This window comes from Zosterops lateralis, assembly GCF_965231275.1.
Source record: "Zosterops lateralis genome assembly, chromosome: 2".
Lineage (NCBI taxonomy): Eukaryota > Metazoa > Chordata > Aves > Passeriformes > Zosteropidae > Zosterops > Zosterops lateralis.
The window spans coordinates 24567279-24582067 of record NC_139763.1 but is presented as its reverse complement, the minus strand read 5'-3'; the positions used below and the strand labels follow the sequence as shown (position 1 = coordinate 24582067).

Here is a 14789-nt window from a genome sequence, read left to right as displayed (position 1 = left end):
ATATCCACAAATTTTTAAAAAGAGAATGCTTACCATGGTAGAATAAATAGGAAGTTCTTTAAATGGGTTAACAAGCAACAGTATATCACCAATGTAGGTCTGAAAAAAAGAAGAAATTGCTTTATTTAGTAATAAATTGATTTTTAAGGAGGCTAATGGCTTTCTTCCAAAAAAGAACTCTCAGCAAAACCTCTTAAATCTAGCTAACCACATGCTAAACATAATTCATGAATTCTGAGCTTTTAACTCCACAGTTTGAATTTAAGATCTAAATTTCCATTTTGAACAGAATTAATTAGCATTTTTTGTAATAAAACTGAGTTCTTCATAGCTGAAAATTATGCAGAGAAAAATTGCGCTACATATATTATTGGTAGATTATTTGAAAGTTAATTTGTAACTTACCACTTTCTATACTACTAAAACGTCATGGAATCACAGAGGCTGCTGAGTTGGAAGGGAGCCACAAGGATCATTGAGTCTAACTCCTGGCATGCCTACCACATAAACAAGCTCCTCAAGTGATGTTTTATGGAAAAGATGACAGACATAATTTAGAAATTCTGTAGTGGTTATCTAGAGCCAATACAATAAAATATGTTGCTAGTGGGGTAAGATGGAGCAATTGATACCTATATAAGTCTTTACGCAAGTGTATGGGTATAGGAACATATGAGCATGCATCTAGAAAAACTATCCTGATCATATCAGAAAGAGTAAACCATACCTAATGACTGCATGTTTGCAAGATTTTACTATTTCCTATTTGGGCCTATTGATGGACAAGAGGCTGGACATGAGCCAGCACTGTGCTCTTGCACCCCAGAAAGCAAATTGTGGCCCAGGCTGCACCACAAGCACTGTGGGCAGCAGGGTGAGGGAGAGAATTCTGCTCTGCTGTGCTCTGCTCTGGTGAGACCCCACTTGAAGTGCTGCATCCTGCTATGGGGTCCTCTGCACAGGAAACACGTGGACCTGTTAAGATAAGATGAGGGCCCCAAAGATGATCAGAGGCCTGGAGCACGTCTGCTGTGAAGATGATAGGCTGAGAAAGTTGAGATTGTTTGGCCTGCAGAAGGCTCCAGGGAGAAGTTATAGAACCTTCCAATATCTTAGGGGGCCTACAAGAAAGATAGGGAGGGACTCTTTGTCAGGGATTGTAGTGACAGAATGAGGAGGAATGGTTTTAAGCTGAAAGGGAAAAGATTTAGATTAGCTACTAGGAAAAATATCTTTACTGTGATGGTGATGAGGCACTAGAAGAGGCTGCCCAGAAGAGCTGTGGATGCTCCATACCTGGAAGGACAGGTTGGATGGAGCCCCGAGTTCACCATCTTCTACTGGAAGATGTCTCTGGCCATAGCAGGAGAGTTGGAATCAGGTGATCTTAAAGGCCCTTTCCAACTCAAACCGTTCTACAATTCTGTGCACTTGAGTGTGAGATTGTAGGTCACTTTTGCTGCTATACTTTTCACTTCACATAAATAGCTTCTGCTATATTACACTCTTAGAATGCAAAAACTGCCAGATTTCTGTCTCTGACAAGGTCAGATAGCAAAGCATCATGTGAACAGTTCCAGTCGTGTTGTCTTTTTCAAGACGAAGCATTTTGATTTGGGGAGGCAGAAAATACTGTCTTTCCTAGTAAATGCACTGGCTTTCTTCTAAAATGCATCAATTTATTTCCTTCCTCTCACCCATTCTGACTTCACTGTTGGATTTTCCAGTGGAATGTAACTTTACACAGCTTCAAAGAAACATGAAACAGGGAGTGTTTAGTGATACTGAGGACTCTGGCTTGGAATTGGAGCCAAAGGATGTTTCCTTCTAAGTCTAAGAACCAAGTCAAGATGAAAACATCTTCAGCACTGGTGCTGACACTCTACCAAAGCACAGTGGCTGCTGTTGAGCAGAATACTACTGATTGCTGCCTACAAATTCTATTAAGCTAAGAGAATTCCAGAGCATGAGATCCTTTCAGATGAAATCTTCAGTATCTTAAAATAAAAGTCTTCCTCTATGGATCTTCATGAATTCAGTTAAAGTTATCTTGTATCTTTGAAAGTGAGATAAAGAAAAGTAAATACTCATATAATGAGTATTTTTAGCATTTGATCCATCATGCCAAAACCCAGAATTTTTTTTTAACATTGCATGCCATAACATCTAAAACTGAAGTTCCCATAATTTCAAGAGGATTCACAGCAACATAACAATTCCCCATATTGTTTTAGTCTAAATAGTGTAATAAACTTATAAATTTAAAAATAATATAAATTTAAAAATAATATTTCACATATACATTCCACTCAGTTGTTCAATAAGTGAGTAATAAGTTATGGGTAAGATACGGACCGGGATACAAAAATTTCTTTTGGTATCTAGATGATTAACATTACAATACAATTACTTCTCTGATGCTGGAAGAAATGAATAATTAAATCTCCCATGCTGAATTCTAAGCTGTATAAATCTAAATTTCTTTTACATTTCCAGTAATCATGCTGTATTAAATTAATCTAGCATTGAAAATGGAATGCTCTTTTGGTGGTTTGAGAAGGAATCATGGTGGTGAACCCCCACCCCAACCACACTGTGATCTGAGTGACCTTATAATGCTCATTCGTGACAAGTGTGTTCATCAATGTTTGCCAACTTACTTCCTCTGTGAAAAAAACACACATAAATTGTATTCAAACCTGTCTGAAGTGATACTTCATTTTTTATTTCTCCTTTTCCTACATAAACTTGAGGAATTGCAGGGCTTACAGACACACACATTCCCTCATCCATTTAAAACTAGTCATTACTTTGGGGCAGGTTACTGTCCAGTAGTTATGATAATAATCCCATTTTTCCTATTCTCTCTTTGGTCTTTTTTGAAAGCTTACTATTGGTAGGTGAGTAGTAACTCACATATATCTGATTGTTGTTGAAACGCTTCTGAATCTCATAAAGCAGGCTGCTGTCTGTTAGCTCACTCAGAGAAGCCAGGTCATCATTTGGAGCTGGAGGCATTAGCTTGATCTAGAAAACACAAATTAGAGAAATAGAGTAACTTCACAATGAATTATTCTGTACCATAATATTCTAATTTACAGTATAAACCAAGACTTCTAGAATTTATGGGAAAAAAATACATTAAGAAACCAGAAAGCTGACACTCCCCAATTAATCATTACTCTTAATCAAGAGAAGAATATAAAAATTAGTATTAATGTTATGGTGTTTAACTGCATGAGTCTGATGGGCTCTTAAGAACACACCAGAACCTTCCAGAACATACCGGAACATACTACACCATGAATTTTCAATCCTTAAACCCAAAAAGATTCTCGGATCAAATGCAATTTTCCTGCTCTCTTCATTAAATGTTTATGGCAAAGGAAATCAAGAAATTAGTTAGTGAACTTATAAAGTATTTCTTGCAGTATTTAGCAAAGCTCTCAGACCACTCTTTAACATATGGGATTTGAAATTTTACTGGAATTTTTCTTGCAGAAAAGAAGTTAGTTAATAAGAACTTGGAAATGTGTTGACATGGAAGCCAGAAGACAATCAGAAGAGTCCACTTGAGCCAAAACTGGTGGGTGAAATTGTTTAACACTTTTGAGATTAGGGTGAATAATATAAGCTCTGCAAGGGTAAGTAAAAATGTAATGAAACAAAAACATCCAAAGGACTGAGATAGGAGATAGAAGAAGAAAGAATCCATGATAATGGAAATTTGATTAAAGACAAAATAAACACTGATACATTAAGCAGTGTGTTTATAAATAATGATCTACACTTAAAATGGGAGACAGAACAAAAAAAAAATCAGTGATAATGAAAATTTGACTGAAGACAAAATAAACACTTACACATTAAGAAGTGTGCTTCTAAATAATGATCTACACTTAAAATGTAGTTTGTTTCATTTTTTGTGTCAGCAAAGTACCCAGAAACAGAAAATTCTCACATGAACAGCAATAGAATTAAGTAGTTTGTTCAGAGTTTATTATAATAACTCAGGGTCTATTTTGAGAATGGACAATCAAGATGAAATTTCTTTTTTTATTGTTCTGCTTAAAATGAAAGCTCGGGAGAAAAGCAGACACTCCCCCTTTGTGGTGAACACCTCAGTGTCATGGTTGCAGCTGGCCTGTAGCTGCCAGATAAATTTGGCTGTATTGGACCCCCAAACTTGACCAGCCTAGAAGAAAAAAGTTCCCAGGTATAGTAAGGGTAGGTTGGATTCAAACCTGTGGTAATTAACAGTGGTGAAAGATGAATTTCTAAGTTTCAGGCAGCAACAGCAGTCTGAGTCTGTGAAATCAAGTCACATAACTTTCTCACACTGGTCTGAGAAATTGTAAGAAGGAATCAAAAACAATTCTTGGAAAGTTAAAGACCGTTAGCAGCTGGTTTTTTTTCTCACTTGTTGTTTACCTGTAAGAAACAGTCGAGAGCTGCTGTTCCAAATGACCAATAATATCCATTGAACTGAAACACTGTATAAAAGGATGTGCCTCTCAATAAACTTTTGCTTTTAAGCCGTCCAAGATGATTTGGAATATATTGTTATTAAAGCCATGCTGAATAATAATAACAACGATACAAACCTACGCAGGGGACCCCATGCCAATCCCATTTGATCCTAACTGCAGACATATCACTGGCCAGAGAGCTGGGCAGTGCTGAAACTCGACCAATCAGCTGTCCAAGCCCAGGAAATTTGAAGCCCCTATCAAAGGAGGTTCCCAACACTAAACCATGCTGTTTGTCGATGACCCTTGGTGAGTTCTGTTGTTTCTGTCTCCAACCAGTGACCCCACATAACACCTCAACACCTTCAGATTTTGTCAGTGACAGGAGATCAGTGGCAAAAGCAGACTGGGAGATACTGGAGGGAACATGGAGCATGCTTCTGTCATGGGGAAGAGCCTAAAGACTATGGATACTTGTGTTTGTACTGGGGATCTGACACAGAACTTCTAAGATGCAACTCAGTTGCCATAGGTTCAAGGTTGAGCGCAGAAAACCTGATACTCAGATTTCACTACCTGTGCTTTACAAGGTGTATGTCTACTTATTGGAGATGTTTGTTCCTCACCCCTTGAAGTGAATGAAGATTTCTCTGTCACACAGAAGATGGCATTTCTTGCTCTTTTTGCTTCTAATCATGTCAGTTGGATGTACAGCTGACTAGAAAACAAGAATTCCACTTGGAATTCCAACAAAAAGTTAAATTACGTTTTGGCATTTGTCTTTGATGATGTACATTGGAATAGGGAATTACAAAAGAATTTAAAAAAAAAAATTAAGTGTGATGTAGAGAGAGAGCAGAGAGACAAGTCTGTGGCCTTCTTTCCTTAATAGCATGCTCACCTGGCGTGCAGGAACAAAACAGGCATCGGGCTTCACTGCACTCCCTGGTGTGATATCAAAACTCAGAACATCTGTGCCATAGAATGAGCTTCTTTTAATCTATCTCTGAGAAGATTAAACCTTTGTTATGCTTTTGTAAATAAAAGCAAGGTTTGGATAAAAGTACAGCCCTGGAATTCACCATATTTTCTGAATTTTTTAGCACATTTCCTTATACATTCCTGGTTCTTATCAGCTAGAACTCATGCAGATGAAACCTGGATATCATTCAGGTCACATGACAATAATAATTTACAATAGGTCATTTGGGCATGACCCCATCTCTGAAGGGAGAAAAATTTGGTCTTACAGATGTTTATGGACTCATCCTGGACAGCCCTAGGCAGCAAACAGGCACTGCCTTGCACTTATTTCATAATCTAGGCATGTCCAAAATTGCTCATTCTGTAGGTATGGTTAGAAATGTCAAGTGCTCAGTAAAACTCCAAGAAAGGAAACCAAAATCTTTTCAACTCTTTTTTTTCTGCAAAGTTTAGGATTTGGCGTTTCAGCATTTTCTACCTGACACATTCCACCAAATTTCATAGTTCAACAAGCAAATAATCACATTGAAATAAGAACATCTAAATCCCTCAAATTCACCACTGATTTCACTGAACAGTTAATGTTATGTACATTAATAATATCTTATTTTTGGGCACCTTAAACTTCCATTCTCATCTACTTTTCTGAACATACAGATGTGTTTTTTAGCTTAATGCATCTATCTGGCTATCATTCTACTTGCATGATGCATATGTTATGAGACACAAAAATAGCCATACATACAGAATAAGTTCCGAAATAAATATGCCTCTGGGAGTGAGTAGGTTTACATTTTTGTAATGCTTACAATGAAGATTTCTATTTACTCTATTCAATTACATACACTTAACAACATTCAGAATAGTTATATATATTATTTAGTTTTATGTATTTTTACATACTTGTGTCACTGAAATATATATACATCCCAGCTCTTATTTGTGATATTATGTTATGCACAGCTGAGCCTTGTCTATGTCATAACTGATACTGAAACAATCAAAAAGCCATCAGGGGATACTCTATCACACAGTTCATGTGGCCAACAATACATAAAAAGGAACCAAAAGGCAGTTTTATTTTTTTAAAAAATACTCAATTAAGATAAAGAAAATATTTAATTTATATTTATTTGCAGCATGGAACATGTAATTCAATTCCAACCCATTAATTTGAATCTGCTATCAAAAAATATCCTTCCCAGATGAGAGGAAGAGAAATTGAGACTCTGATAAAATTCTGGAAATTATTCATACTTCTTTCTTTGTCTGGCAGCACAGATCTTGACATTACTGATAATCAAAGAACACATTTTACCTAGGAAAAAAGCAAAAGGTAATACAAGCCAAGAAAGATCCAAAATGCTTTATTGAAGTAGTCACTTCATCCCCATCTCCTATACTTCAAGCAATTAAAATCTTCATGGGAAATAATATTTTCTTACAGCTCTTTTTAATCATTTTTGCAATTAAAAAAAAAACCTGAAGTGATATATAAATTTGAACAGTTATTTCTTTCCAAACCCAAAAAGTTACAGGCTTTTTCTATTAAAAATGCATGTCTGAAATGTGCTAGGATGAAATTTTTCTTTTTGATCCTCCAATAAAGGCCTAATCTGCAGGCCATATTGCCTAAGAATGTGTGATATTTCTGACATAAAGCATACAAAGTATCATCCTGATATATTTCAATAATATATGAACATGAAATCCAAGTAATGACTCCACATAACCTATTGAAAAATTAAACAGAACAAGATTACTTGGAGTGTAGTTTGAATACAACTGGTAAGAATAAAAGACAACTCATTAGAAACTTATTAGAATTAGGATACCCAAAAGGCAGGAACAGCAGGAAGGGCTTGTTCAAAGATGTCCTTTGGTATCAGCACTAAATAAAAACTTTACTTCTCAAGATGTGAAATTAAAAAATAATTATAATAAAAAAGTGTTAAATGAATACATTTCATCTTTGAAAACTAAGGTCTAAATATTATTAAGGGAAATACAGATATGATACATATATACCTACAGCTCATAATGCATGGCAAGCAGTAGAGAATACAATCCCTCTACTCCCAGGATCAGAACTACATCAAAAGAAAAAATATTATATATTTTAATTTGACAAAATCTAGAGACTCTTTACTTTTCTAAAATTTAACTAGTGAAGTGATTAGAGTAGTTGACTCTCTTTCTTTCTTCTTGAGCTAAACCTCATTAAACCCTTGCCAACTGAAAAGTTGTATTAATTCTTTTCTAATGCAATCGGTATTTAAAAACCCACTAAAATAGCACAATTTCTAACCTACCCCTGTTAATGATAATTTCTCAGACAGGACTCTTCCCATCCTTCCATGCTAGGGAGCATCACTCCAGATTCTGCAATTACAGGTATTTTCTAGTTTTTCTTGTTTCTCAAAAAACATAGGATACACACAGCTAGCTTGTTTGGAGCAGAACTTCAGACTGTTTCCTGCAGATATTTCTCAAATAAAAGAGCTAAAAGAGATCCACCTTCAAGTCTGTTCTCTTGTCTTTGAATTGTAACTATTGTGGGAAATTCCACTGTAGTATGGTGAAACAACAGGAGTGCTTTGAAAATCTGTCCTGGGACCCTGAGGAGACTCAAAGTCATGGTGGAGAATGAAATTGCCAGCATAAAGATTTCTGTTTGCTCATTTTCACCTGGAAGATTAGCTGTTCTTATCCTGATCAGTTTCTGTATATGTTTTATTGCACAAACTATAAAGTAAAAGTTTAGCTTAGAGATAATGAAATCCTGAATAATTTTGGCTAGGCTTACATCAAAAGAGAATCAGACAGAAAGAAGTATCTGTGGTTTTGTACACACTTTTGTTGAACATCTAGAAACAAGCAATAGTCTTGGCAAGACTGTAAGCTAAATACTCCCCTCTCTTTTCCTACAATTATGGGAGGATTCCTCCTTAAAGGGTTGCAAGCATTCACTTTTCTGACCAGCAGCGCTTGTCCCTTGGAATGACAGTTTCCATCAAATCACATCAGTCAGCAACATCAGAAACTGCATGACACGGAAACAAGATGTAAGCCAAGTGCAGAACATGTTGTGGCATCCTCTGATGGGATAGGGAACCAAGCACTCCACAGGATTCCAAAGCTGAAGTTCCTTCACAGATTGACTCATATCATTTACATATGGATGCACTGATTGATCTCATATGATCAAGCCCTTCCTCTGAAACCCATCCAAATAAAAAGCAGCAGAGCATGCGTTCTTCTGCCAAGATAAAGACACAGCTTTTTTGAACCAAACGTGGCTTAAATCAAACCAGTGTCTTGCTTCTTTGTTATGCTTCAAATTTACAGTAAATTATTTTTAATGGAAATACTCCCCTCCCTCACCCCCTTGATTCTAAAGTAGCTTTTTCTTAAATGGCTAAATATTTCTGGAATATGTTTCCCAAATGCATGTAACAGAAAAGAAACCCTTTTGTATCACAAAAAGATACCCAAACAAAAACCAAACCAAACCAAACACAAAGAAAAACCTAAAAAATTTTACATCCTAAACATTCAAACCTGGGATGTGCTAGATTTATAAGCAATTGGTAATTGCCTCCTTTGGCATTCATCCTATATATACCGAATTAGATTGTCCTCTTGCGGAGAAAACCGTAAAGCGTATCCAAATAATCAGTTCTCATAATCTGATGCAGGATCACAAGAAAGGCAGTTAACACTGCAGCTGTAAATCTGACAATTCCTAGCTTTGAATTACAGTCACTTACTTTGCAACTTGATATTCCTTAGACCTTTTTTTTTTGTTTTTTTCAGTCTCCCAGGTTGTGTTTCTTTTGTAACTCGAAGTTTGAGACAAGCACACTGTCTGGGCAGTGCCAACAGTTGTCCCTCCCATTTGTGATCCATGGATAGAGTTTGAGGGGCTCTGAGCCCTCGCCACAGCCCGACCTGCCACCAGGAGCTGGCAGGGAGCAGCTGTTCAATTTGCAGAGGAAACTCTGCAGGGAGTGATCAAGGTGACATGGCTTGTGCAATGGAAATGATATTGCTGTATGGTGAGGTAAAAACATACTATTGTCTTCAGCTTCATTGAGTTTACAATTTCCAGACCTAAGCACTAATGAAAATTTCAAGACACTGCATGCTGTTACCTGCTCAAGTTTGGTTGTGGTGTTCACAGTGATATTTTCAGATGCACTGTCTTGAGACTGCTGCTTACATAAACCTTTAGCTGCATCTTTGAACATGGTATCTTTCTCCAGCAAACTGTCTTGCTTGGCAATCGGTAAAGCCAGGGGATTGCTACAAAGAGAATCAATAAAGCAATTAGACTTCTACTGAAGATGTCAGACAATCAAATGTGGGTGGCACAAGCACAGAACTGAGATACAACTCAGGGCTGAAACACAAGCTCCTGATCCAAGTACTAAAAAGAGATTGGTGAGAAATAAACTGTTCACATAGGCTGCTCAGTTCCCAAAGACACAGAGCAACATACTTTGATTTAAAATTCACCTTTATGCATGTCTTTTCTGAAGCAGATTTGAGCAAGCCAAAGAGAATGAGTCTGCTTTTGACAGCACTAGGCTGGCTAATCAATAGCCAATTTTGCAACTAAATTTAAAAATCACAGTTAAACTACACAATCCTATTTTGAAAAATAGTATGTTTAAATGTAATAATACATATATTGCCATTGCAGTTATTAAAATTAAATTCCATCACTTTTTCGCTTACTTTTAATTTGGCAATATCCAAGATACATTTTATGACTAGAAGGTGCTTTGAGATTGTGCTAAGGTAAAAATAACCAAACAAACATGCAAGCAAATAGCAGACTACTGAAATTACTCGAACAATCTGCAATACTCTTAATCCACATAAAAACTTCTTATACACATGGAGTTGTTTTCCCTGTTGGTAGTTCAGACAACGTGACACTTCTGGAAAAAAAACAATGCCAACAACTTGGATGATTTTTCAGAGTTGCACATCCAAAGAATTAGTAAGGAATCAGCTGCAGGAGTTGAGAATACAAATATCTTAAAAAATACATGTCTGGATTCTGACAGTGCAAATGAGACGATCTCATGGAGTGAACATCAGCTCCTTGCCAAAACGCGTACAGGATTTCTTTGAAAGGAAATGTGGACTCAATATGAGAATGTGGGACTAGCGCATTGCACTATGGAATAAAGACCAAACTTAGTTAAAATAAATCTCATATTTACTCTAAGTTACTTGAGTTTAATCACTGACTATAGAAAAACCATGATTATACAGTTAACTCAAATGAATACTCATAGCTAACAATGATAGCAACTCGGGATAAGAGCTGCTTTTGGAAAAAAATTGAAATACACACATAATATAGAACTGAAATACACACAAAATTTTAGAGATAAAGGATAAAACAGCTTCTAGACAGAATTCATTGAAAAACAAAATGAAGTTGTTTCACACTGAATAAAAAATAGACAAACAAAACTTTTCTTTTGATGAAACTCTCAGTCAATATTGAAAGAATTAGTTTAAATGTTTTATAGTGAATTATAGATAGGTTTTTTTTGCCTCGAGATGTTTTGCTTCAGACATTGAAATGTAAAACATCTAGAGGAACATTGGTGAAAATAAAAATTTATATTTACTGCTTAGATTCACCATAGAAAATTTGGTGACAAATTTACCAAATATCACATGGACAAAAGATCCACTTAAGACCAAAGTATTGCCACTAATATCTTTCTTAATATTAATGTGATGTTTCTTTTAAATTGTGAAGATCCAGGATTTTTTTTTCTGTGAAGTTGAACCTTACCCATTTAATCTTACCCCTTTTGTGGTAACTACACAACATGCAGTAGAAACACTTCTTAAAATTCAGCTATAAACACCTCACAACCAAATAAACATCTCAGGTGTCACAAAAGAGAAGTAGGTTGTAAATCACAGCAGAGTGTGGGGAAAAATGGCTGCCTACTGTAGTGACAGATTAATTTTCGACTTAAGAGGACAATAATAACTTAATATAACAGGCATGTTTCATGTACTGATGTACATAAGAATAGCCTTTAAATTACATACATTTATGAGATATTAATATGGCTTCATGTGATGGAAAGGATGACATATAATTCATATTACAACAAAAATTTGAATGATTCTGTGAAAGAAAGAAACATAATAAAGTTATTCTAACAATTCATTGTGACTCAGGTTCAAGTAGAAACTATGAAAAATAAACTGAAATAAAATGTTTCCAGAAAACACTGGCTTTTTAGAAAAGTATTTCTATTCGTCACAAGATAAAATCAAGCAATACCTCTGAAAGCTCAACTATAGAACAGTGGAAGGGAAGATTTTATGTTAATGTAGGCATGTAGATTAGCATTAACTGTCTTCTTTTATGAAAATTAATGGATAATTAATAAATAATTAACCACAAAGGAAGACTTATGCCAAAATAATGTCACACAGTAGACAGGAAGAAGTGTTATCTAGGGTAATATTTGAAGATGGTAGGACTTTCTGCCTGCCTGACTAGAAAAATATTGAATGTTATATGGAAGAGCAGTGATTTTAATTTTGATGCAACGAAGCATCCATGTATGGGATTAATTTGAAGTATTGAGTGTTTTTATTGGACTTTTTTTTTAGATAAAGTGAGATAGTTTTCTGTAACTTGCCATCCTCTACCATGTAATTTAAAAAGAAAAAAAAAAAAGAAATCAAATAAAAAGTAATGGCTAACAATCAAGTAATTGGAGGTTTTATCATCAATATTGGAAGCACTTGGGTACCTGCTAATTTGATAAGAGAATTATATAAAGGCAGAATCTGCAATAACATTTTCTTTGGCCCTTTGAGCTTATAGCTTTTGGAGAAAAATTCTGTAATCCTTCCACAGGCATCCACTCTTGGATGCTTCATGGATGCTTCAAACAATTTCTAAGCCAGCTGACCTCTGTAAAGTGTATAACCTCTGAAATTTCAGTCTAAAAATATTAAAGCTACATAAAAGAAACTTCAGGATAGAGTAAACATTAGAAGAATGTTTGAGAACACTACAATAATTAAAAGTCAAGTGCTACATAAATGGTTACATGGAAAAGAAGAATTGAAATGTAAGAAAAATTGAATCTGTTTCGCTGTCTTGAACATATCTATTTCTATTTTATTCTACATTCTTGTGCTGATTTTGAAACACATAATTACTATAATTAATATTTACTTAAACATGCATCAGAAAATATACAATGTGATTAAGTCAGCATTACTTTGAGAGTAAGTCCTTAAATTTTTAGCATTTATCACCACCTAGATGACTGCACTATCTGTGCTCTACAGGCATATGTACTGGAGTAGAAGTACAGTGGTCATTGTGACCATAGCATGAGTCCGAAGTCCTTTTTAAACAGCTATGGTCAATTTAATGTTCTGAACTGTAAGCTATGCCAATTAATATATTCTGTGCTGGTTTTCTTCTGACTGTACCATTAGAATTAAAACTGGGAAAACTTTTTGTATAGACCTTAGGTTTGCTGCAATGGTCAACCTTCAAGTAACTTCATGACATTACTAAAATTCTGTCCTTCAGCTAATTTACTTGGTCAATTATGAGGAACTATGCTGGAGCAGGTATGGCCTCAAAGGTGCTGCAGCTTGTGGAAGGCCTGTGTAAAGCACAAGAAAACAGCAAGAGGAGTGACAGAGAAATAACTGCAACCTGTGCCACCCACACCTCATTGATAAGACTGAGTATACAGAAAGCCAGGTTTTCTTGGTAACAGCATATTTCAAATATACTGACTACTAAATTTTGTTTCCTCTACCTGAGCAGTGGCTGACTTTCAATTCACCTCTTCACAGTGTTCTTCCAGAAATCAATGCTGTAATTTAAATTTGAACCAGCAAAACTAGGTTTGCTGACAGGACATATGCTATTTATAATTTTTTGTTCATAATTTTTGAGTCTGCTTTTGAATACTGTTTTCTTGGAAGAAATACCCACAAAGCAATATGGCCAGAACATAGAGTTACTAGGAACTAAAACTTTCCATGTCAGAAAACTTTCTTACATCAGGAGAGTTGATGAAGAATGGATGCAATGAAGAATAAAGCAATGGTACATGTGGATTATTCTGATTATTATTATTATGAACTCCTCTTTAGCACTAAAAAATTGGTTTGGTACACAAGAACAGCACAGATATTTATTTTCCACCTAGCATATTACACATCTCTCTACAGTCTGTTTTAACAGAGCATAAAGGATGAAACTCTTTGTTGTCAACATTAGTAATTGGAAAAAAAAAAAAAGCTGAAACCAGTCATCTAAGCTGTCGCCTCTAATAGGCAGCATGGAACCACTTTGGAGGATAATTTTTCTATATCTTAAGAATATGTCTACTGTCATTTGGAATAATACCTCTCTGCAAGATTTTGGGTTTCACAATTATAAACATGATGCTATAGAGCTAAGATACCTAGCTTTGAAATGACATGATACAGATTAGCACCTGGCCAGAGTCTAATACGCCCCATGCTAATATATCAATCTCTGAGAGTCCAGCCTTTGCAGAGAAGTGCCTAATATTAATTGAGTGAGACTGCTCCTCAGAGGTGTTTTGTAAATCAAAAGGTTTAATAAGGAAAAGTATCAAAAAAAAAACCAAACAAACAAACAAAAAAAAAAAAACGTTACAGAAAACAAATGAGAAACCCATGTACAGGTGTCCGAGAAATCTCTTTCACCTTGCTACAAACACTCCAAAAAGCCCTTATTCCTTTTGTGCTCCTTCCTAAATGCTGAATCTTCCAGGAGGGATAACCTGGCTTGCAGCCAATAGGGAGGGAGATACAGGATTTGAAGAACAGTGAGAAGACCCAATAGATGTTTCTCTCTTGGCACTGTGCCAATCCTTGTCAGGAGGGTATTGGGGTTTCTGGGTTCTTTACCTTAAGGGGTGAGTCTTTAACTTCTCCCTATATGGAAAACACTTGCTGGGTGTGGGAAATGCATCCCTACAATTACACCTGATTTTCAGCCTCTATAAATTAAGATTAGAAGATTTAAAAGTAATATGGAACTCTATGCGGTATGGTTCACCAACAGATTTCCATATTCAGTAGTGATAGCTGAGACATGCATGGGCAAAAATACATCAATAATTTTGCCTTCCAAGAATGCTCCCATCTCAGAATAGCTGGCTGGCCAGCTGATACTCTCCTGCATGGATAGCAGACCTGATAGATAGGTACTGCAAAGCTCTGGCTAAGGAAGTCTCTAAATCTAAGACTGCTAAAAGTCTCAAGAACCTGCCAAAGTGGCAT

General features: G+C 35.8%; 1 protein-coding gene across 1 annotated transcript in view; it reads right to left on the bottom strand.

Moving 5' to 3' along the window:
* The window catches only part of MYO16 (myosin XVI), a gene marked incomplete at its 5' end in the record, with an annotated part of 289157 nt that overhangs the window by 164275 nt on the left and 110093 nt on the right, over positions 1 to 14789 (bottom strand). The window contains 3 exon segments of the mRNA XM_083883531.1: positions 34 to 99; positions 2917 to 3027; positions 9608 to 9758. Of these exon segments, the coding sequence (XP_083739657.1) occupies positions 34 to 99; positions 2917 to 3027; positions 9608 to 9758 (328 nt within the window).